Source organism: Pongo pygmaeus, chromosome 2 (assembly GCF_028885625.2).
Source record: "Pongo pygmaeus isolate AG05252 chromosome 2, NHGRI_mPonPyg2-v2.0_pri, whole genome shotgun sequence".
Lineage (NCBI taxonomy): Eukaryota > Metazoa > Chordata > Mammalia > Primates > Hominidae > Pongo > Pongo pygmaeus.
Window position 1 is genome coordinate 142,532,022 of NC_085930.1, and position 24,958 is coordinate 142,556,979.

The 24,958-nt window shown below is 48.5% G+C and overlaps 1 protein-coding gene across 1 annotated transcript in view; it reads right to left on the reverse strand.

Moving 5' to 3' along the window:
- RAB6B (RAB6B, member RAS oncogene family) overlaps nt 1–24,958 on the reverse strand; it is a 69,469-nt gene that overhangs the window by 33,026 nt on the left and 11,485 nt on the right. The window contains exon 2 of the mRNA XM_054483117.2: nt 5,053–5,111. Coding sequence (XP_054339092.1) covers nt 5,053–5,111 — 59 coding nt within the window. The remainder of the gene's footprint in view (nt 1–5,052; nt 5,112–24,958) is intronic.

Below are 24,958 nucleotides of genomic sequence, written 5' to 3' on the forward strand. Positions count from 1 at the left end.
GGAAAGAGATGGCAGAGCACCAAATACCATGTAGAATAAAGCATAGCCTTCCATACACCGTGACCTCTCCTGTTTGACCCCTCCCTAAGCAGCTGGGATGTGCTGCGTGTGGAGCTCAGCTCCTCTCAGAAGGGCAAGATCACTGGGGAGGGGCAGGTGCTGGTTTACGGGCTGAGCAGCCAGATAAGTGGCCTGCAGACACAATGGCCAGGCCCCAGGAAACACTCATATTTATTTCATTAGATCAACTTACAAAATGTTACACAAAGAAATGATCTGGAGACACCTTGTGAGGGTAAAAAGACATGCTGCCAAGAAAGGATCCCGGGGGAAATGGCCTCACCAGGTCGAGATGCTGGGCAGGAGGCATGTGAAGGGCCAGAGGGGCTGGGAGCCTGCAGGGGCTATGCTGGGGGGTGTGGTGGTGCCCAAGCTGAGGAACAGGCCAGAAGGTCCAGTCCCCACTGGGATCAGACTGGGAGGTGCTAGGGTTTTGGAGTGAGTTGAAGGGTATCCATCCCCAAATTCATGTCCACCTGGAACTTCAGAATATGAGCTTATTTGAAAATTGCAGTTTTGAAGATACGATTAATTAAGGATCTTGAGATGAAAAATCATCCAGAATTTAGGGTAGGTCCTTAAATCCAATGACTGGTGTCCTCATAAGAAGAGGTGAGGACACAGAGAGACAGGAGGCCTGCTGAAGACAGAGGTGGAGAGTAGAGTGATGCAGCCACTAGCCAAGGAAGGCCCGGAGGCACTGGAAGCTGGGGGAAGGATTCTCTCCCAGCGCCTTCAGAGAACAAGGCCCTCCGTGCCTTGATTTTGGACTTCAACATCCAGAACAGTAAGAAAATAAACTTCTGTTGTTTTAAGGCACTCTGCGGCAATTTGTTAAGGCAGCCCCAGGAGGAGAGAGAGGAAAGCCTCAGGGCGGAGCGGCAGGAATGCAGTGAGGATCACCTGTGAGGCCAGAGCATCTCAGGCGACCCCTTGGCCTGGAAGTGTGAGGAGGCAGCCACTCTGTTCCCAGGCTCTGTGGGACCCAGGAAAGGATCCACTGCAGGCAGAGCTTCACAGGCCTCCAGAAATGCTCCTCCACTCTGTGAGTGTGTCCTCCTGAGAGCAGCTGGGTGAGCTCTGGCAGGCCAGGGATCTGCTCCCAGGTACAGCCCATTAGGTCAGTGGTTTCCTAATTTGTGCCATGGTGTGAGGCCCCGGGATGAGCCAGTGGGCTCTAAGTGCATCATAATCCCTGCTGACGCTTTAAGCACGCTAATACCTGAGCCAGCCCGTGAATCTCTCAAAAGGTGATGCTAACAGGCAGCCAGGAGTGATAGAGGGCCCATGAGAGACCCGAGAAGAGTGCTGCTACCACCAAATCCTCCCCCTCCATCCCCAGCAGCCACCTGCAGAGGCTGAACCCTTCCATGGTGGCGTGAGTGCAGGTTTCACACAGGCAGCTCACAGACCAGACCTGCAGGTATGTTTCATTTGGCCTGCAGAAGGGGAAGGGGGCTGGCCCCAAAGACAGCTAAGTCTCATCACAATGCACATACTGGAAGGTTTTTTTCTATCATAAATTTTGAAAGTAGTTACTTAGTTGGGGTTTTATATGAGAGAACCACTGCAGACATGAATCTCATCTGGCTGTGACTCTTGTTTTTTTACTTCTTCAAGTGAGTGGATTTAGATGAGGTGATGGGCAGGGTGTTGAGAGGCCAGAGAGTACATGTGTCATGAGAACACGTGTGTGTGTGTGTGTGTGTGTGTATGTGTGTTTGGGGGTGAGGAGGTAAGTGTGAGGCAAGAGGAGGTAGAAGACCTGCTCCCCTGAGGTATCTCACGGGGCCTACCACGTGGACAAAAAGTCTTGAGAGGTCTGTAGAACCCAGCTCCACACACCCAGGTCCTCATGCCAGCCCCTCAGGGTCTCCTGCATGTTCAGCTTTAGACCGAGAAAGAACTCACCAGCTGTCACTGAGGATAGGGTTAAACGCCCCCTCCCTGTCCTTCATGCCCTGGCTGAAGGCAGGGCCAGATTCTGTGGCCAGGCCACTTTCTTCTGCCTCTCCAAACATAGAGTAGGCATTTGACAAACATCTTTTGTCAGAAAGAGTGAACGAGAGGGGAGTAGTGGGGCCAGAGACAGAGAGTGTGGGAGGGAAAGAGGGAAGGAGGGGTAGATTCCGTTCTAGGAACTGTCTGGGCACCTCAGCCAATCAAGGCAAGACAGCTCTGCCAGGTTGTACTGCTGGAAGGATGTCTGAAGGGGTGGTGGGGAGTGATTGCTGTGCAGGGGCACAACTTGGGGTGAAGTAAGCTGAATCCCCAAAGACCCTGGGGATCTTATCTACTTCTCGAATGCCTCTGCCACCATGTTAGGAAAAACAAACAAAATAACATTTCCCCTTCTCCATCTCCAGAGAATTCATTAAAATGAGCCTCTGTATAGACAGAATTGGAGCCCTGGTCTCCCAGCCTAATTACCATTTTTAAGAGCACTGGGAAAGGAATTCCACCTGCTGCAATACTGAAAAAAAAAAAGAGAAAGCCTGTGATGGGGAGGGCAGTCCTCTCTGAGGTTTCTCTCCTCTTGTCACCACATTGGGTCCTTGAGGCCTCTTGATCTGATGGGTCTAAAACCCGAGGCCAACTCTCCATGCTGTTTTTTTTTTTTGTGCCAGCAGGCACTGGTGATACCAACTATGGTCAGGCCCTGTGCTAGACTCATGAATGCAGTGGTGGGTCCCAGAGGGTCCTGGCCTCAGCCAAGCACAGAGCCCAGCTCAGAGCCAGAAGCACACAGGAGCTACTGCACAGTTGAGAGGCTAAACCAGCCCTGAGGATGATGCTATAGGAGAGATGGTCATGGAGGGGATGGAGGATGAAAGGGCCTCGCTGCTCAGACCAAATATGTGCTCTAGAGAATTCTCGCAGCAGAGAAGAGAGGAAAGGGCATTCCGGCAGAGGCAATGACATGAGTCAAAGTGTGGAGGCATAACAGTGTCACTCCAAGGGCAGCAGGAGCAGGGAAGTCGGCTGGACCACAGGATGGGGGACAAGCAGTAGGCAATGGGAGACGACGCTGAACATGGAGGTAGGGCGAGATTTTGAGGAAGTTGAATGACATGGGGAGGAGATGAGGCTTTGATCCATACTAATGGGACCCACTGCACAGGCCTGGGGGCCCCCTTTGTCACCCCCTTGCCATGGCCAAGAACACCAACCAACCAAGAGTCTCACTGTTTTCAATGGGACACTAACAAGAAGCATTATACGTAACTTAATAGTAAGAAATCAAAATAATATGAGATCATTCATACATACACATGCATGCACAAAAATAAATGAATACTAAGTCAGACTTCAGAACTAAGTCTGTTGCAGCTGTCGTCTTGAATTCAAACCGATCCAGTAGAACTCCCCTCATGAGGAGGACAGGCTTGGTGCTACAAAGCCCTGGCCCAGTGAGGATACAACAAAGACAAAGTGTGACCAAGGTGAACATCCTACAGTCCACGCCTGAGGCTGTGCACATCAGCCAGGGCCCCTCTCCCAGAGCCTCTGTCAATTCCTATGGTCAGTTTCACCAAGTCCACTGGCTAGCCAGTATTTCAGACCATAGCAGAGTAGAAGCAGAGGTAAAGTAAAAATTGAGACCACAGCAAAGAAAGAGTAAAAATTAGAGAGAGGCAGACAGAGGGGCTGTATTTAGGGCAAGGAGGATAATTGGTCTAGAGGGAGACAGACAGACTAAAAAGTAGACACAGAGCTGCAATCTGCAGTGAGCTGTGCTCCACATACTCTGTAAATCCAGAAAGGAGGAGGGACATCTTAGAACAGCAGTCCCCGCTGTGTTCTATAAATATTTGTCCTTTGAGAACTCGATGACCAAGGGATTCCATGATCAAATACATCTGAGAGATCCTACACACTATATCCCTCTTTCAGTAAATCAAAACTATACACTGATATAGTCAGGCTCTGAGAAGCCCTGCAGCACAGCAGTAGATTTACTTTTGTTCACCCAGTGTTCCCTAAATCTGTACAAGCTCTGAACCCATCCCCCACCTCAACTTTTTTTCAAGTAACACCTACCAATACCTCTTGGAATTAGTATCTCACAGAATCCACCGGTGTAGAAAAATGCATTATCATTTGTCTCTATCTAAGGAAGAAAACAGCACCTTTTTTCTTTAAAAGAGTTGAAATGATTAAGTTTGGTGCCTTTTGCAAAAACCTATAATTGCATGGAAAATTCACTTTACTTGCACAAACCTCCCTTCTCACCAGTGGTGCCAGGAAAGTGACATGTTACTAACCCCCAAGAGCTTGGCCTTCAGGGCACCTGGAACCACCTCTGGGCCTCTGGTTGACCCCAGACTACCCCTCCAGGGCCAGGAGCTGCAGAGCATCCAGCCTCCTGCCCATGTAGCACAGGGCAAGCTCTCCAGGGAAGGAAGTGCCTCAGCAACCGTGTGTGTGTGTGTGTGTGTGTGTGTGTGTGTGTGTGTGTGTGTGTGTGTGTGTGTGTGTGTGTGTGTGTGTGTGTGTGTGTGTGTGTGCGTGCGTGCGTGCGTGCGTGCGTGCGTGCGCGCGCGCGCGCGCACGCGTGTGTGTGTTGGGGGGGTGAGAGAGAGAGAAGGTCCCAGCAAACACAACCATTACAACCATGCATGACGCGCAAGTTCGCCTAACACTCTCATTTTCATCTCTCATTTTTCATCTTGTTCCTTTTCCACATGATGACTCCCCTGAATAACCAAACACTATCATGGTTTGGATCTGCCTGTGAGGAACAAGAGAACACAGACTCTCTCTATTTTTAGAATTTTCCTCTGAAAAATGTTTCCTTTACCGAGGGGTGGATTTTCAGAAGGACTCAAGCTCTTTACAGGGATGGGGCCAGTATAGAGGTGGGAAGCTCCTCCATAGCAAAATGACATCCTGGGAACCCAGGGCCATTCCACTCCCACCCCAGCTCAGCAAGTTTCAAAGAGAGGTCAGCCACTGCCAGATGATATGGAGGGTGAGCACCCAGGACCTCACCTGGTATGTGTTGTCGAAGCTGTCGTACATGAACCTCGTAATCAGAGACGTCTTCCCGACTGCAAAACAACAAGGAGAGAGGTGTTCAGTCATGGCATCTGAGCTAGGCTCTTCTAAACACACTGCATTTGAAGAAAACAGATAACAAAACCAAAAAGCACAGAGGAAAGGTCTAGTTGCAGAAATACAGAAGTGGGAGATAAGCCCCTGCTAGGGACCCCATGGTGAGGCCACCGAGTCTCTATACCAGGTGGGCTGAGGGCTGTTCCTGCCAGGCACCAGGGTGCTGCCAAGGAGGAGGTGTCCCACTGCCCCATGAATTTCCACTACCCAAATCCAGGTCTTCCTTGACCCAGGAGAACCCAGCTGATGCAAGAACCATCTATAAAGAATCAGGGTAAATGGGTGCAAAACAGGAGGCTCCTCTCGTACTTGCCCATGTACACCTTGTTGTTGGTCATACATTGGGATGGAAGCCTGCCCATTATTTCCTGTTAATTCAGCCTGAAGATTGGTGGGGGCAGTGGCTTTCTAAGGAACCACAGGCGGGGAGGCAAATGTCATTTCCCCATGTCTCTCATGGACAGGACTATTATTTGTGTATCTGACCGTCCAGCTCATTGCAGGATGTTTAGCATACCTGGAACCCCGCTAGGTAAATGCCAGGAGGATCCCCAGTCACTGTGACAACTGTGGACTCACTCACACATCTGCAAATGCCCTGTAGGGGCAGTGACACCCCAACTGAGAACAACTGGCACAGCTGAGAAAAACCAGGACGTCTCTTGGGAATCCTACAAATGCTGCTAATTTCCCAAACTGTAGAATTTGGCTTCTGACCTCACCCTGTGCAGCTCCCCTGGGGCCTGGCAGTGACAGAAATGCCAACTGCTACATTTCTAACCATCTGGGGTGGGGGAAGAGGGCAGTCAAGGGACATTCATTAGGATAGGCCCTGCACGGATGCTTCTCTGTACTATACTGTCCTATCATGTCCCTGACATGGCCCTGGGAGGCTCAGTGGGGAATCTGCCCAGCTGTGCTGGCTCAGAGCCCTTTCTGCACTGGGTTTCAGGAGGACAGGTAATGCTGGCAGGCAAAGCAAAAGCGCCCTCGCCCTTCCATTTCCCAGGCTGGCAGGACATCCACAAGCTGTGCCTGGTGGGGTGGCTGGTCACTCCCTGGAGGGAGCAGGACAGGTCAACAGGACCCCTTGGCAAAGGCCCTTTACCAGCTTTGAGGCCTCAACAGTGCACCACAAAACAGACAAGTGCAGTCAGCTCCCAGCAGCCAGCATTTGCTAGGGGAAAGATGATCTTCTACCCAGAAGGAGCATCTGACTGACTGTGTTTGGGCTAAATTCAGAAGATCCCATCTTTAACCCAGATTTGGTTAGCCAGATTGAAATCCTATTGGCGTACTTTTCAGCTGTGTCACCTTGAGGTGATCACCATCCCAGGACCTCAGTTCCTCATCTGAAAATGGGTATACTAACATCGAAGACTTCAGGGGGCTGTAGTAAGAATTAAATCAGGTAAAAAGTACAAGGCACATGGGAAATGCTTAAAAGTGGAAGGAGGCAGCAGGTAACTGAGCTAGGTAAGGCAGTTTCCAGAATATCAGATGGAAAAAATATATGTATCACCACCACCCCCAGCCCTCAACTCTGGGCGGCACTCAAGTCATCCCCATTTCACACAATGGGTAATTAGGTGGCAGCTCCTGGCCCAGGGTCAGAGCTGAGTGGGGCTGGGATGTGGCTGTCCGACTAGGTGCTCAGTTCCTATCCAGGTCCTCCTTGATAGGTCATGCTAGGTTCAAGATTCTGCCAGGTCACGATTCTGCCCTTGTTGGAGAACACTGACCACCACACCAACTCTGGGTGGTCAGTGCCAGAAGTGAATTGTAGGGTACCAGCTGGTGTCAGAACAGCCCCATTTTTAAAACAACATTTCTGGGGTGAGCAGAAATGTGCCCAAGATCTCTTCTAATTTTACCTGGAAGCAGCCTTTTTGTAAACTTCTGATAGAAACGAGGCTATAAAGAGCATTCTGACTGCTTTAAATCTCCCCTTAAATTTCACATGAAGGTGAGAAGTAGGGGGCCTCCCACACCTGGAGGATCAGCTCTGAGGCCATGAGGCCCTAGGCACCTGGCTGAGGACCACAGAGGGGAAAGTGGGGCAACCCTGAACTAGCAAGAGGCAGATGCAATTGGGGAAAACACGGCATCCTCCTTTTTGAGAGGGAGTGGAAAGTTACTGCCTCCTCGGGAAGAGAGGCATCCCAGGGCACGCTGGTCACTTCCCTAGGCGGCGACGCTCTGCACCTTGCACCTTAGGGAAAGGGGCGTGCATCAGGGATCAGGGTGAGGAGATGGATGGGAAGACACTGAGTCTCTTCTCCCCGGGGCCTCCAAGCACAGAGAGGAGAGAAAGCAGAATCCCAAAAAGCCATTAAGGGCACAGAAAGTTCATGGAGTAGCTGAGAACTTGGAAATCCCTGCAACACCTTCTAATGCCAAGGTGCCTCTCCATGAGACACCAGCCACTGGCAGTGGATTAGTACTGGCTCACAGGTCTAGGTGGCAGGAAAACATCCCCCAGAAGTTTTTTACTGGGACTGTGCAGGAGGAGCTTTTAGGTGTGGGGTCCTGGCCAGAGCCGATATTTTCTATGCATTCCCGCAGTCACCATAATAGGTAACACATGACCCCAGCATTTACAGAGCATGTTCCAGGCACATAGTAGGGGCTGAGTCAGGCATAGAATTGATATGAGAACAGTAAACAGAGGAGATGTGGCACCTGCCCACCGAAGCTTGCAGCAACACTGGGCACCACACCTCCCAGCCCTCAACTCTGGGTGGCACTAATGTCATCCGCATTTCACACAACGGGCAGTAAGGTGACAGCGCCTGCACCAGGGTCAGAGCTGAGTGGGGCTGGGATGCGGCTGCATGACCAGGTGCTCAGTTCTTATCCGGGTACTCCTTGATAGATCATGCTGGGTTCACGATTCTGCCAGGTCATTACTGCCACTGCTGTGGCGCTCCAGGGAACAGCCCGTCCCAGGCCAAGTCTGGAACTAGGGGCCTTTCCCCACTTGGGAGGGGCTTGATCCAATCTGAAAGGTCAGAAACTGGTCACTGAGGTGCCCTGGAAGTGCTTTGTGGGGCACAAGGAGGGCTCAGAAAGTGAGGGTTTTAACATCTGGGACCCAGCACCCCAACTCAGGCTTGAAATGGATGAGGGACTCATTCTTGCTTTGCTGAAAAGGCAATGACTTTACACTATTCCTCTAGGCTCATTTTTCTCATTTCTCTGAGCTGAATCCTTCTTCTCCACCTCAGAGCCCGCTAAGACTACCCATGTCCTCGTCACACCTGCCAGGGTAATGTGTGTTACACCCCTGCAGTGGTATCCGAGACCCTTGTCCTCCATGCATTGTCTCTGGGGAAGTGTCTGCAGACCTGAGGCAGAGCTTATTAAAAGGAGTTCCTCTTGTCCGTTTCTGCCCAGCCTCTGCCCATAGTATCACATAAAGGAGCTAGGTGGGTAAGGGGTTGTGCTGTGCTAAGCTCCTCTCCCCTCTAAAGGGCAAAGACCCCTTCCTCAGCCCACACCTGCCCTCAACAACTGCCCGGGGTGGAAGGTGCTAGAACCTGCAAATGGAGAGCTTGCACACTGCATCTACCTGGCTACTTTCTCAGTCCCCCAACCATAAGGGGTGGACAGAACCCATCCCCAGCCACCCAACCAGGCACTCCCACTCAGCCTGAGAGAAGCAGTAGCACGGGGCATCCCAGCAGGCCTGCAGGCGGGCAGGTGAAGAGCTAGGAGCTCCTCCTGTGTCCCCCTGCCTTGCAACAGCTGCCGGAGTTTCTGCGGGGGCTGTCCTCCTGCCAGCTCTGTTCTCAAGGTCACACCACTGTGCTTCTACCGCAGCTCTCGGACACCACTGCAGCAAAGTGGAGCTTTTTCTGAGGACAAAGATTCAGCTCCACTGGCAGGTTTTATTAAAAATAAGCAGGCAAATCATTATTGAGCTTTTTTATTTTCTCTCTGCTCACGGCTCAGCAATGTTCTGGTAATCTTCTGGTAGTTTAGTCCCACATGATTAAGCAAGGAGATGCATTGCTCCTTTTTCAACCAAATGAGGGTGAGAAAATTCATTACTGAGCATTTACCAGGAGATGCCAGAAAGAAGGAGAGGAAACTCAAACTCTTACTGGGCCTCTATTCGGCAGCAGATGAGAATTTGGCACTTTATTTAGGTTCTCTCATTTAATCCTCATCACGATCCAATGAGTTAGTTATTATTCCAAGGTCACAGAGCTGGGAAGTGGTGGAGCTGGGATAGGAGCACAGAATTGAGCCAGAGTCGATGCCTCATCACTCTGCTGTGCTGGTTTATGTAAAGGTCTGACAGCAGCAAAGCGGCAGATCCCAAAGGCAGGGGTGCAGGTGGCTGGGCAGTCAGGACGCCTGCAAGGAGGAGGCAGGGCAGCCGCAGGGCTGGGGAAGGCTGTGGGTGGGGGTGAAGGGGAATTCCAGACAGAGGAAACAATGTGCGCAAAGGCACAGAGGCAGGGAGAGAAAACACTCGTGAGAAGAAACAGGAGGCAACAGGCTAGGTTGCTATGGGGGACACACTTGGAGGCCCCTCAGACTGCCCCTCAGGTTCATCTCAGGGCAAGTAAAGCCAGACAGTGTGTGAGGAGGAGTGAGTGGCAAACACTGTTCATGGAAGCTCCATGTGGCTGTCAGGTTGATTTAAGCCAAACCCATCTCTGGGGCCAGTTGTGGAGGGAGGGAGGGGCAGACAGAGAGAAGCACGAAGGCAGGGGCAGGGGCCAGATGGCACAGGCCATGTCACCCACATGGAGGAGCATGGATTCTCGCCCAAGGGCAGTGGGAGCTTCAGAAAGGATCTTCAGCAGGATGGTGTGAACAGGTGTGGCAGTTCATAATTTCCATAGTGGGCTCATAAAATATTTCCCATCCCATGTGCTCTTCTTACAATCTAACCCTGACATTCCATCACGGGGTGAATCCGGGCAGGCCTGTGACTACGGCAGAAATGGCCCTGTGGGAATCCCAAGGCTAGCTTAGAAAGAACAGCACAGCTTCTGCCTGGAGTGCGCTCACACTGACACACTCTGGAAGCCAGCCCTGCAACCCAGCGACCATGCTGTGAGGAAGCCCAAGAAAGCCTACAGGAGGGAGACACGCATGCAGCAACCAGCAGACCTGTGAGTGAGCGAGCCTTCAGGTGACTCCAGCCGGCAGACTTCAAGCCGCCTTCAGTGCTGCATGGAACAAAGCCACACCTTCCCTGCCAGGTCCTACTCAAACTACAAATTCGTGAGCAATGTAAATATTTTTATTGTCTTGAGCCACTAAGTTTTGGGGTGGTTTGTTACACAGCATTAGGTAATCAGAGCAATAGACCTGTGCTTTAGAAAGAAGAAAACGTGTTAGTCCATTCTCACACTGCTATGAAGAAATACGTGAGACTGGGTCATTTATAAAGGAAACAGGTTTAATTGACTCACAGTTCCCCATTGCTGGGAAAGCCTCAGGAAACTTACAATCATGGCAGAAGGCAAAGGAGAAACAGGCACCTTCTTCACAGGGCAGCAGGACGGAGTGAGTGCAAGCAGGGGAAATGTCAGATGCTTATAAAACCATCAGATCTCAGGAGACCTCACTATCACCAGAACAGCATGGGGGAAACCGCCCCCATGATCCAATCACCTCCACCTGGTCCCGTCTTTGACACGTGGGGATTATGGGGATTACAATTCCAGATAAGATTTGGGTGGGGACACTCTGCTACAGAATGGCCTACAGAAGCCAGACTAGGGACAGAAATCTCGCCAGAGATGGAGGATCTCAGTGAACAATGCAGAGGTGGTGGGGCTGGAAAGAATGGGGAGGAGAGCAGGGGATAGGACCAGTGACTGGTCAGATTCAGAGAGGAGCCCAGAACTCCTCCCTGTGACCTGGGTTCATGACCATTAGATGCTAGAGCTATTCCCTGAGCCCAAGCCAACTGGACAAGGAACAGACACCAAGCAATCACCTTGGATTCAGTCACTCATAAAAGCCTTCTTTATAATTGTCAGAGCAAAAGCACAAATGCCAGCACTGCATTCAGAAAAAACAATTAACAATAATCATTCAGTCCCTTGAGCTAAAGATGTAAGCTTATTTTTCACTATTGGCATCAGCACGAAACAGTTATTTTCTTACCCTAGTGAGAACTACTGGCCCAGGGGTCTTGCACATCCATGGGGATGTCCAGAGGAGCTTGGTCCCATGTACCCTGGAAATCCCACCAATGCAGGGTGCACTGGATGCTGGCCCTTCACAATCAGCTACCACTGCCTACCTGGACCCCACCAACAGGGGCCATTCACTCCACCAGTGCCCCATGGGCCCCAGGCCCCCATCTCACTGGCAGGTCCCAGGTAAACAGATTCTTATACACTCTGGTGGTTTCTAGGTAGCTGCAGAGGCCAGTGAGGCTTCTCCAGCCACTCAGCAAACACCCACTGGGGCTCACTGTGTGCCAGTCCTGTGCAGGGCACAGAATTTGTAGTGACAAAGCAGATGCACCTCTGGCCTCAAGCAGTCCATATCCAGTGGTGAAGTGAGACCCAGATCCAAATACTAAAATGCCAGGCAATACGGGAAGGGTCTCCTGAGAAGCCCATGCAAGGAAAGGCCGCTCTGCTGGGGAAATCACAGTAACCTCTTGAAAGAGGCACCATTTGGGCTGAGCCTTGATTGATGGAGATGAGGGGGTCACAGGGAACAACATTCCCGGGGAAGGGACTGGATGAAACCACAGTCATGTGAGGCTGAGATTCCTCTGCTTAAAATCATTTGCCCACATTTCTCCACAGCTGCCACGTGACGCCAAATCCACCCACGGCTTTGGGGTCAGTGGCTATGAGGACTTCTGGTCTTGTCTTGTGCCCACATCACAGGCTGAAAGCTGAGTGGGCGGTAAGTCCCCAGACTCCTCCACTGACACTGCCTCCCTCCACGACGGACAGCTCTTCTCCCTGTCGTCTCCACAGCGGGTGTGGGTGTGGGTGGAGAGGCTGCTGTAAGGGCCAGAAACTGGGAAGAGCGGGAGGCAGAGCACAGACATTAGCCAGCGACTGCACAGAGGGTTTGCCAGGACCTAGCAGAAGGTGTACCACCCACTAGCTAGCCCCTTGCAGAGCCAAGCCAGAACCCTGGCCCACAGTCTGCTCTCGGCTGTGCATCCACACTTACCACACACACCAGCTCTTCAGAGCTCCCGGCCAAACAGTGGGATCCTGATCCTCCTGGGGTCCACAGAGCTGAGCTCAGGGCCTAGGGCCCCAGGAGTTCTGGGAGGAGAGGGCAGGCAGGACAGATGTGGCATAACTCACTGCCATTTCTAGGCCACCTTGGTGGGCTGCCCACCTCTCAGATGCCTGTGTTTTCAGGAAATCAGTCCCTGAGCCAGGAAAAGAATCTCTGCATCCCCGGCCCACAGCCCCCAGCAGCCAGGCCCATTTCAGATAATGTGTGCAGCTTTCAGAAGGTGGTCCTTAGGGCTGAAAAGGCAAGTCTGCTTCCTCATTGTGCAGACCAGTAACCTAGTCCTAGCAGAGACCCAGCTGACTCAGCTATCCCATCAGCTCAGTTTCTAGAACAGAAGTGGGAATTGCTGGTATAAATGCTAGGAAGGACCTGCAGAGGGACTTGGCCCTTGCCCTGCAGCTTGGAAGGAGGGCAGGCTACCTGCATCCCTGCTGCACAGGGCCCTTGGGGGGAGGCCTGCACCATCCCTGTAACCTCTGCTCATAGTCTACCATTCCTGGCCTGACTGTGAGGTGCGGCCCCCAGGCCCTGTGGTGACAAGTGAAACAGTTAGAGACACCAGCTATATCCATCTGAACCTTGTTTCCTTTGGCTCTGTTTTCACCAAACAGAAAGTCCAGCCCCATTCTTCCTCAAAGGTAGGTAGGCTTGGTAGCTGGGCTACCCGCTCCACACCCTACCCTGCCACCCTGGACTCCAAAAGGCAGTCCCAAACTGGGCATGCATCTTTGGCAGCTCCCAATAGAGCCCTGAGGGGCTGGCTGGCTCACCGTAGGCTAAATGAGGAAACACGTGAAAAACCCCATTTCAAACCATCCCCCAAAAGACTCAGATGGTAATTAAGAAATATGCAAAGCTCTTCATTGGACATTTTAATTAAGTGTGTTAATTCCCTCTGCTAGAGGACGCTCAGCTGCCTGGGCCTCACCCAGGGATCCAGAGAAGACGGAAAGGGGAGGGTAGAGGGGAGGGAGGAGTCAAAAGAAGGTGAGGGAGGGAGGGGTTAGCCAGACAGTGGCGCAGGCTGGTCTGGCCCAGGCCCTTCTGCACCAGCTAGGAGGCGGACCGATGCCTGACCCTCTCACTTCTCCACTGAGTGCCCCGTCTCACTATCCTGCACCCACCCCATCTCCTCTATCCAAGCAGGGGGCCCAGTAAGCCTGCCCACCACAGCAAGAAGGAACAGGGCGAGTGCATCCTAAAGGATCCCATCCACATAACAGTACATGGACAAGGGCAGAAAAAGGAAAGGCAAAATAAAGGTCCCTTGTGATCAGGAAAACTAAGATTCTAGACAGGAGTGCTCCCAGGATGGCTGGTCCTCCAGCTCCTCCTGAACACTTTCAGCAGCTCTGTGGTTGCTGGGGACATGACGGTCTGCTGGGGCTCCACAGGGTGACTGGCTGGAGACTGGAAGATTTAGTCTCAGTTTTCCCTCCTATACCAACACCCTGGACCTCCTCCTGCTTTTTTTCCCCAGAGACTCCACCTTTAACACAAAGAGGCAAATTCCAGAGAAACATGCTGCCAGCACAGCTGGGCTGGGAGAGGCCCCATCCTCAGGTACCTGACCAAAGCCCCAGCCACCACAGAGGAGGGCTCAGCCCCCTCTCCTGCCCTGCAAAAGGTGCTATCATCTTTGGTTTTCTTCTTTTCCTCTCTAGCTTCCTCTCTTCCTGCCTCTACCCCAAGGTTTACTGAGGTACAATCAACAAACAAAAAAAAATGTATATATTCAAGGTGTAAAATGTGACATTTTAATACATAGAGAGTTGACCCTTGAAGAAGGCAAGAGTTGGGGCACTGATACCCTGCATAGTCAAAAATCCTCACACGACTTTTCAGTCCCCCAAAACTTAACTATTATAATAGCCTACTGTTGACCAAAGCCTTCCTGATAACATAAACAGCTGATTAACAGGTATTTTGTGTGTTATATGTATTATATACTCTATTCTTAAGATAAGCTAGAGAAAAGAAAATGTTATTAAAATCATAGGGAAGAGAAAATAGATTTACTGTTCATTAAGTGAAAGTGGATCATCATAAAGGTCTTCATCTTCATTGTCTTTACGTTGAATAGGCTGAAGAGGAGGAGGAAGGGAAAGGGTTGGTTTTGCTGTCTCAAAAATGGCAGAGAAGAGGTGAAAGAGGTGGACAGGGAGGCAGGACAGGCAGGCACACTGGTGTGAATTTTATTGAAAAATATCTACCTTTAAGTGGATATGCATAGTTCAAACCCATCTTGTTCAAGGGTCATCGATCTATCTATCTATCTATAGTCATGCTTTGCTTAATGAGAGGGATAAGTTCTGAGCAATGCATCATTAGGTGACTCTGCCATAGTGCAAACATCATAAAGTATGCTTCCCAAACCTAGGTGGTACAGCCTACTACACACCTAGGCTATAATGGTACCCTATTGCTTCTAGGCTACAAACCTGCACAGCACATTATTGCAGTGAATACTGTAGGCAATTGTAACTCAGTGGTATTTGTGTATCCAAACATATCTAAACAGCAAAGGTACAGTAAAAGTATGGTAAAAAACATAAAACATGAACAGAGCCATAGGACTGGAAGTTGTTCTGGGTGAGTCAGTCAGTGAGTGGTGAGTAAATGTGAAAGCCTATGACATTACACTACAATAGACTGTACATTTAGGCTATACTAAATCTATTTAAAAATATTTTTCTTTCTTTAATAATAAATTAACCTTAGCTCACTACAACTTTTTTTACTTTATAAACTTTTTAATTTGTTTTAACATTTTGACTCTTTTGTAATAACACTTAGCTTAAAATACATATATTGTACAGCTATGCAAAAAATTATTTCTTTATATCTTTATATGTTTTTGTCTATTAATTTTTTTTTTACCTTTTAAACTTTTTTTTGTTAAAAACTAAGACACAAGCATACACATTAGCCTAGGCCTACACGGGGTCAGGATCACCAATATCGCTGTCTTCCACCTCTCTGTCTCCCACCAGAAGGTCTTCGAGGGCAGTAACACGCACGGCGCTGTCATTTCCTGTGATAACAATACTGCTTTCTGGATGGAGTTCCTCCTGAAGGACCTGCCTGAGGCTCTTTTACAGTTACCTTTTTAAAAAAAGTGAGTAGAAGGTGTACACTCTAAACATAACAACATAAAGTATAGCATAGACAATACCAGACAACGGGAATTTTTGAGCTCCATTATAATCTTATGGGACAACCTTCATATATGTGGTCTGTCGTTAACCAAAACATTGCTATGCAGCACATGACTATATATACATTGTGAAATGATTACCACAATCAAGCTAATTAACATATTCATTACTTCACACTTACGTGCGTGTGTGTGTGCATGTGTTAAGAATACTTAAGATCTACTCGACAATACACAGACAAATACTGCATGATCTCACTTATATGTGGAAACTAAAAAAGTAGAACACATACAAGCACAGGGTAGAAGGGTGGTTACCAGGGGTCAGAGGAGGGGAAATGGGGGAAATGCTGATTAGAGGGTACAAATTTGCAGTTATAAGAGAAGTAAGTTCTGGAGACCCACTATACAGCATGGTGACTCCAGTTAATAATAATATATACTTGATATTTCCAGCTTTTCTTCTTCACTTTCCAAAGCCCACAGGCCCAGCCTGCACACCAGTCTTGGCCTCAGCCCTTCCATACTCCCGCAGAGCCTCATGAGCTCTCAGGACACTGCAAATCATCCCTGCCCTGGGGCTTCTAAACTGAGAGTCCATACCTGACTTGAAATTTCCTCTTGTCCCCCAGCCTGAAGCAGACACTCAGGGCACTAGGGACAATCCATTTCCTACCTGCTACAGCCAAGTCTGCTGTGAGGACTAATGACTTGGGGTACATTGCCCATAGAATGCATCCCATTACCTTACCCTAAGAAATGCTGGAGCCAAGAGTCAACCCCAGCTTCAAAATCAGGCAGAGGAGAACCGAACGCACTGGTGTGGAGGGAGAGGCAGTACTATCCGGCATGAGACTACTGTGCACAAGGAGTACTTGTACTTATGACTCATGAAAATAAGATTTGAAAACATAATTATTTAAAATAGTATCAGAATAAAGTAGCTATGTATCAATAACAATGAATAGCCTCCCAATCCCTCTGAATATCCCTACTGTGTTTGGGGAGGTCCAAAACCATTCTCCCCAGTGTAGAAGCCTCCTCTGCAGCTATTTTGTAGGCAAATAACTGAGGCTTCTCCCAACAGATGTTCACGTAAGACTCTACCAGATTCAACTGACATGAATCTGGTGAGACAGAGAATTCCCTCTGGATTCTAAATTCAGGGGCAGCCATGACATGCATTTCAACATTGGCACCTACCAGAACACAGCATAGGAGCTGTGTCTCCCCCTGGACCAGTTCTATATGACTCGGGCTGCTGCTCCAAGCCCAGATCTCTGACCCTCCCAAGGATTCTATGAATTTCCCAATCATTCTTCTAATACATTCACTGCTTGCTCAAATCTGCTGTATGGAGAGAGTTTCTCTCTCTTATTCACAACTACAAATGCTGAGAGAGATAAAATATAAGGCAAAAGTTATGTAAGCTAAAAAAAGAAAGCTGGACCACAAATTTGATTACAAAAAAAATCTTGAAAAATCTTCCCTGATTATTGAAGGTAGACTAAGAAACTGTCTAAGCTCCCTGGCAGTCAAAGGGGAAAAAAAGAAGCACAACAAAGGGTAAGATTCACAGTGTTCAGGAGATAAAACTATATCAATTTCCAATATTGAGCTTTTTATAAGAGCTGGGCAGCAGAAAGTTCTCAAAAACAGTCTGGAGTGCAGAAATTTTGTTGCCACTTAGAGGGCAAGTCTACACATTTATACAATCAACTGGATGAACATCCCAGATGAAAATCAAGGCTGATAACCAGACCACGCAACACTGCCTGCCCAGACTGATGTTCCCTACAAACAAATGAATACATACACACACACAAAAAAGGTCCCAAGACTTTAGCTCTGGTCAAAATGGAGTAACAGGGACCAGATTTAGCCTCTAACCTGAAACAACCTATATGAAACAACAATTTTCAAGCCACAGGATATTAGGTAATGATGACCCCTGAGATACATGAAACAAAGGAGGGGAGCCCCACGGATTACTGCCCTCAGAAAATTCCAGGCCACAGCACAGGGAGTGGGGACCCAGGTGAAACCCACTGGAAACCCTAGGTTGAGAGGATAGGGCTGAGGCTCAGAGAAAACACAGCAGCTACAGTTCAGAAGATGGAATACCAGAAAGAGGGAGATGCAGAAATGGAATGGCGGAGACCTGCAAAGGGTTTCCCTCAAGGCTTCAGCTGAGCACTGATCAGCAAATGTGTATGAGGAAACTACTTGAGACTGGGGAAAGACTGCCCAAATGGACTAGAGGAAACAGTGCTTGGTATCCACACCAGGCTGGAGACAGTGCTCTTGCCCAGCAGCCAGAGTGGAAAGTCTCATCATTTACGGGATGCTGGGGAGAGTCCTCAGAAGGGCTGGGCCTCATAGTGGGTAATAATTAGCCATTCACTGAGCCCTACTCTGGCCACAGCTAGCAAATCTTAAGAATATTTATGGAAACAGAAAAACTACCCACACACAACATGGCAAGAATCACAATGTTTGGTATCCAATAAAAAATTATGAGGCATGTAAAAAAGCAAGAAAACAGACTCATAAAGAGCAGAAAAAACAAGCAACTGAAACCGACCCCAAACTGACAGAGATGTTATAATTAGCAGATAAAGATATTAAGAAATAGTTATTATATATTATAACTGTTATATAATGTTATATAAACAACTAAGTTATATATAATATATAACTTAGTTATTATATATAGTATATATGTTATATACTATATCTTAGTATATAACATATAGTATAATACATTTAAGAAGTTACACAGGGGTAAAAAATAGATTTTCAAAGACACAAATCAAACTTCCAGAGGTAACAACTACACTGGCTGACATGATTAAACAGATTAGATATTGCAGAAGAAAAGATCAATGAACCTGAAGACAGTAATAAAAATTACCTGAAGTGAAACATGGTGAAAAAACAATGACAATAAATGATAAGAACACCAGTAAGCTCTACGATAATGTCAAGTGGTCTAACATCCATGTAATTGGAGTCTTCAAAGGATAAAGGGAGAGGCAGTGACAGAAAAAATATTTGAAGAAATGACTGAAAATACTCCAAAATTAAAGAAAACTATACATCCACAGATTCAAAAATCCCAAGCACAGGAAACATAAAGGAAATTACAGCAAGGCACATCTTAGTCAAATTGCATAGTCAGTGACAAAAAAAAAATCATAAAAGTAGTCAGAGAAAAAAAGACATTATGTACAGAGAAACAAACATAAAAAGGACAGTAGATTTCTCCTCAGAAACAATGCAAGCAAGAAGGCAATGGTGCAATATCTATAAAGTACTGAAAGAAAAAAATCTGTTAACCTAGAATTCTATGTCCAGGGACAACATCTTTCAAAAACAAAGGTGAAATAAAGACTTTTTCAAACAAACAAAAGCTGACAGAATTCATCACTAGCAGACCCTCACAACAAGAAATGTTAAAGAAAGTCCTTCAGGAAGAAGTGAAATGAAACCAGATGGAAATGTGGATTTATACAATGGAATGATGAACATAGGAAATGGTCACTACATGGGTATGTAAGATCTTTCTATTTGAGTCTCTTTAAAAGATAATTGACTATTTAAACAAAATTAGCAACAATATATTAGATCACAGACCTAAGAAAACCTAGAGAAATATCTGTTACCCTGTCAGACGCTATGCAAACCAGGAGAAAATGAAGTGCCACCTTTGAAATACTAAAAGAAAAATATTGTCAACACAGAATTCTATACCTAGCAAAAATCTTTCAAAAATGAAGGTGAAATAAAGGCATATGTTGAGACAATTCACTGCTAGCAGATCAATAATACAAGAAAGAAAGCTCTGTGGGCAGAAGGAGCAGGATTCTGCTCCTTCCACACATTCACACTTACATCACATGTGGTCAGCATGTGCACTAAAGTCTGACCAACCTGGGTTTTAATCCTGGCTCTGCCACTCATTTCTTGTGTGATCTTAGGTTAGTTCCTATTCTCTCTGAGGCTCAGCTTTCTTCATACATCCAATAAGGACAAAAATGCCTATCTCACAGAATTGTTATGAATTCTATGAAAGCAGTAACAAGTTAAAATTCAGGGAATCTGGGTGAAAGGCATATGTAAAGTCTTTGCATAATCCTAAAAGTGTATCAAAATAAAAAGTTAAAGAAAAAATTATTTTAATTACACGCACACATCCATGTTTCTTAGATTCCTAGCACATTCAGAAAATGGCTTGTTCTGACTAATTAAACATTCTGGTCAGCATGAAATTTTCCTAAGGAACTAGAATATAACTGTACTTGGCATCAACTCAGGCTTCACGAAGGACCAAGACTTAGCTGGGCACTGGAGAACTGCTATGCGCCCTTCTAACCACAGGCCAAGAGACAGAGAAAGCCTGGATCAATCAATTCAGTGGCCAGGGTCCATGTGTAACCACCATGTCTGCACATGCACAGAGACGCATGCAAGTACACATACACACACACGCTCAACTCAGCAGGCATCAGAGGCCCTGGTATGGTAGGAACTCTTTAGTTCCCTGGTGTCTTAGCTATGAGGACTGACAGTCAAGGGCAACACCTTCAGGGTTACTTGAAAATTACCTGAGATCTGACCAAACAGCTTGTGTAGACTGCATACCTCCATGGTCAGCTCACTCATGTTCTGAATCCTCTCTGCCTTGCTGAGCCTTCTCACATACACTTGGCAGCTTCAAAAAGGAGCAGGATCTTTCCTCCTGGACCTAAGAGCAGCACCAGCACCAGCTAGCTTTGAATGCTAGCCACCCTATTCTCATAGCTCAGAGAACAAGAGTCTACATCCTTAGCACACACAGTTACCCTCTGCCATAGCTTCCCTGGAGAACTAGACTGGAGCAGGCAGAATATAGTCTATTTCAATTGGTTTGAGGCTCAACCCAACTCTGGCCAGATCCTACACAGGCCAGTCCTGCCTGTGCATTTGAGCAGTTGCATGGGTGCTGTGAAGAATTAATTCACAGTGAGTATGCACAGTTGTAGAGAAGGAGGAAGTTAAATCCCCACCACCATCTGATCCTTGACAAGGCTAGTATTAATGCAATTTGGTAGCTTATTTAACTGACAGAAGTCTTGGCCCATCCAACCAGCATGGAATTTGGCAAAGTAATGTATATGCTTTAATACCCAAGGCTTATATACCCAAGGCTTAACTGCTGGTAGTGTTGATGTTAAAAGACTCAGTAATAGGAAAAGAAGGCTGAGGCAGGGAGAATGAGTAGACAGAGTATTGAGAGCAAAACTTGTGTTTCCCAGGTTGTCAGCTGAGATCCAGTCAGAGGGTCTGATTGGCCTTGTAACACCCAACAATGATGACATAGCTGTGGCCTGGCCATGAGACAAAGCTTGCTCAGGCAAGTGGAAGGAGACCTCTAGACTGCAGGCTGATGTAGGCAAGGCATCATCCCAGATGCCTGCCCCCTTCTCAGAGGAACCCTTGGCCTTGGCAGCCATAGTGCTGACCTGCTAACCCCAGGAGGCCCTGTAGTCTCCATGAACACAGGGAGCTATCCCTGCACTTCTGCAGCCCCAGCTTCTCTTCCTGTCCTTCCATACACCCTCACACAGCCTGCTCACTGCTGCTCAACCTTTCTACTTTGCCAAGGAGGAGGGCACAGGCCCTGCCCCTGCCCCTGCAGAGCCAGGTGGTGAGGGGAGCACAAGGGGCAGAGTGAACTTCTAGACCTCTCATTCAGTCAACAGAAAGAACTCTCCTCCTGCCCCCAGAAGGACTCAATGTCACCTGCTCAGGATTGATTCAAGAGTAGGGATGGCCTTTTCAGTGAAGTTTAAGAGATGAAGACCACTGACTCTGGGGTGGAAAATGCACTTAGATCCCAAGGACCCTGGACCTGGGCGTAGGCACAGGACCACCCAGCAGGCCAGGAGGCCCACTATGTCTCTAGCCCTTATGGACTGAGACTGCTGGTCAGGCATCAGGGTAAACAGAGGGCCAGGCTGGGGGATGGATCAAGGGGAGCTGCGTCAATGTCCACATATCTCTCACTGGACTTGGTTGCTTGGGCACCAGGGCAAGGAGATGGTGGCCAGGCTCACCTGTCCCCATGCTGCAAGCTCTTGGTCCCTAAGGTTAGCCCTTCTCAAAAGCAGCACTACAGATGAGCCACAGAGGAGACTGGAGCTGATCTTATCAGAGGAGATGTGAAGAGGGGCCACAGAGGAGGGACCACTTGCCCAGGATCATACAGCACCAGGGTCATGGCCAGAGACACTATCTCTTTCAGTGCACAGCCAAGGGCTTGACTTCAGAGACTGCTCTTCTTACTCCTGGCTTTTGCCACTAATCTGAGCCCCGAAGGCTTACCAATGTGTCCCTGTGTCATGAGGCCCAAATGGAAACACACAACATGGGAAGCGCCAAGGAGCAGCAGAGAGTGAACCACACTAAGGCCTGGAGGCCCAGCTTCTAGAAGGATTACAGATGATCAGAGTGACCTCAGAAAATCACGTCATGGCAAGAAGGACCTAGAGAATGTGTGGTCTAGCCCTTCATGCCACAGAGGAAAAATCTGAGGCCTAGAAAGGAGGGTTTACTCAAAACACAAAGACAGAACAGGAAGAAAGAACAATAGCAGATCAAGAACCAGGGCTTGACCCCAATGAGTGCTTCACAGGTTGGACCAGGCTGGCTACTTAACCTGGGACAGGTCTCAGCTCCTCCTGGACACTCCAATGCCTTAAGTGTAAAATGAGGCCATCCCAGGTGTCACCTTCCTCTAAAATCTTCACCCCATCTGTATTAGTTATCTGTTGCTTTTACAAATACCAGGAATTCAGTGGCTTAAAACAATATATTAATACATTTATTATGTCACAGTTTCCATGGGTCAGGAGTCTGGACATAACTTCACTGGATCCTCTGCTCAGCATGTCACAAAGATGTAATCAAGGTGTCAGCTGGGCTACATTTCTTTCTGGATCAGGGAGTCATTTTCCAAGCTTGTGTGATTGTTGACAGAATTTGGTTCCTTGTGGTTGTAGGACTTCCTCCCACGGGCTGCTCTTATTTCCTGAAGGCCACCCAGATCCCTTGCCACATGACCCCCCTCACAGGCCCTTTCTCAGCACAGCAGCTTACTTCTTCAAGGCCAGCAAAAGAAGTCTCATAAAGAAACATAATCCTGGGAGGGACTATCCCAACACCTTTGAACGTTTGCCGTATAACTAACCTGATTGAAGGAATGCCACCCATCACCTTTGCCACACTATATTTGCTACAAGCAAGTCACAAATTCCATCTGCACTCTGGGGAGGAGCCTATGCAAGGGTGTGACTCACCTGGGGTCACTTAGGTTGTGTGTACCACACCATCTCACAGTCAGGTTCCTAAGAGATGCAGCCTTTACTCTTTACTCCCCCTCTGCCTTTTCTCCCACTGTGGTGAACTGGGCTGATCACCTGGAACAAAACCTCACAGGTCTCTGCCTTGAGACTAAAGCACTCCTAGCTGGCCGGGGCAGAGGCTGAGTCCTGCCTGTGTGCTTCACTGGGCATTTGCATGCTGCTCTATCCAGTTCTCCCACATCACACCCAGCCCTCCCCCAGGCAGAGGTGGAAGGACCAGCAGACACAGCTGCCCAGACCACAACTCCAGCTGAGAGTCTTCTTCTTGCTACATGATAGAGGCAGGAGAGGAGCTGAGTTCTTCTGGCCCAACATCTGGGGTGCTATCCTCTTCTGATGAAGATGGGTGAGAGTCAGGGTCAGGTGGCTAGCTAGGTACCTCTTCAGGTCTCCAGTTCACTTCTAATCTGGGCAGCAGCCTGCAGTGTTTGGGTTGAATGTAGGGGAGGGAGGGGAATTTAATGAATCGGAATCAGGGGAGAATTTCCAGATCTTGGTGCTACAAGTAGGATTTGTTAATATCCTTAAAATAATTTGGGAGTGGTTTCTCCCCCAAAAGAAACCCTTTGGAGGTTTGCTTTGTTTACAGAAGTGCAGAACCAAACAAAGATCACTAGTGCCAAGACCTGATTCTACTCACAGCAGCCCAGAGACAGTCTGGGAACTGCAGAGTCACAGTGCGGCAGAGCCAGACAGCCTTGGGGAGGAAGAGACAAAGTTCAGTCTGCTCCTCAAAGCCAGTGCTGACAGCACAGAGGCAGTGTGCTGGAAAAAACCCTCCCTCAACCTCCAAGGCAAGGTAACAGCCTTTCTCTCTTCTCATTCCCCCTGCTTTGCTGGGCTGGAGCTCCTCATCTTGTCCTCCACACAAACACAGAACTGGTCACATCGTCCTGTGCCCCCATACTCATCAGTGGCTCCATGGGAACCTCCAGCCTTTAATTAAATTTGGTTAGGACCCTGGGATGGACAGCACCCTGCCTGGAGCTTGACCTACCCTGGCTCCCAAGGGCCCTGTGTATGGCCAACAAGCCCCCATCTGTGTCTGGTAGGAAGCAGTGTCTGTGAGTCTCTCCCTTCGGTCTCAGCACTTCTATGGATCTCTCTTCCCCAGTGCCCCTTGCTTCCCCTGTTTGCCCTCTTAGCCCTCCCCCTTTACTGGACAGGGGAAAGAAACAAGAAACGTGTTCTAAGTGCCTCACTTACTGTTTAGTTTATGCAGTGTTTATTCCCCCCACTCACAGACAGGGTCAGAAAAGAACATTTTCTCTTCCTTTCTCAGAATTAGCACAGCCATTCCCAGAGAGAAAGGTTTTCCTTATCTCTAGGGACTTGTCTCTGGTGCACAGGCCAAAGTTGCAGCTCTCCAATCCTGAGCCAGAATGGTCCTCCTCCTGCCTGCCCCAGGGTTGGGGGAAACAGAGGGACCAGAGGAGGCTGGAACAGGTCAAAGCTGGGCTGAGTTGTTTGTGGCCCAGCCTTCCAAACCAGTTTTTCTCTGGGCCAGCTGCTTCAGGCAGAAGAGCCACCTCTGCTGAGCACCAAGATGAGGAGGCAGCTCTCCTTACCCACCCTGAACTCACAGACAACCACAACTTGGCACTGCTCAAAGAGGCCAAGGGTGGTGACTGAAAAATGCTGTAATCATTGATGCTACAAAATTAGGATTACTCCATGCACCAGCTACACTGGCAAAGGAATACCCAGGTGGTGCTCAGTAACCTCCAGTGGGCACTGCCTGCTCAGAAGAACAGGAAGGGCAGGGAGCAAAAGTCATCAGGCCTTTAGAGGGTGGGGTTTCAACCCTTAAAGTAGATCATGAGCTGACCCGTGAGCAGGGGGCTGCATCAATTGACCTGAACAGACTGCCTTCTCTGGGTTAGGGGAGGGTTCAAAATGGCAGTGCCTGCCTCTACTCTGGCCCCCTGGCTTTCAGCCTTAGCCTTTTGTGCAGCCAGCTTAAGATGGGTCTCTGTTC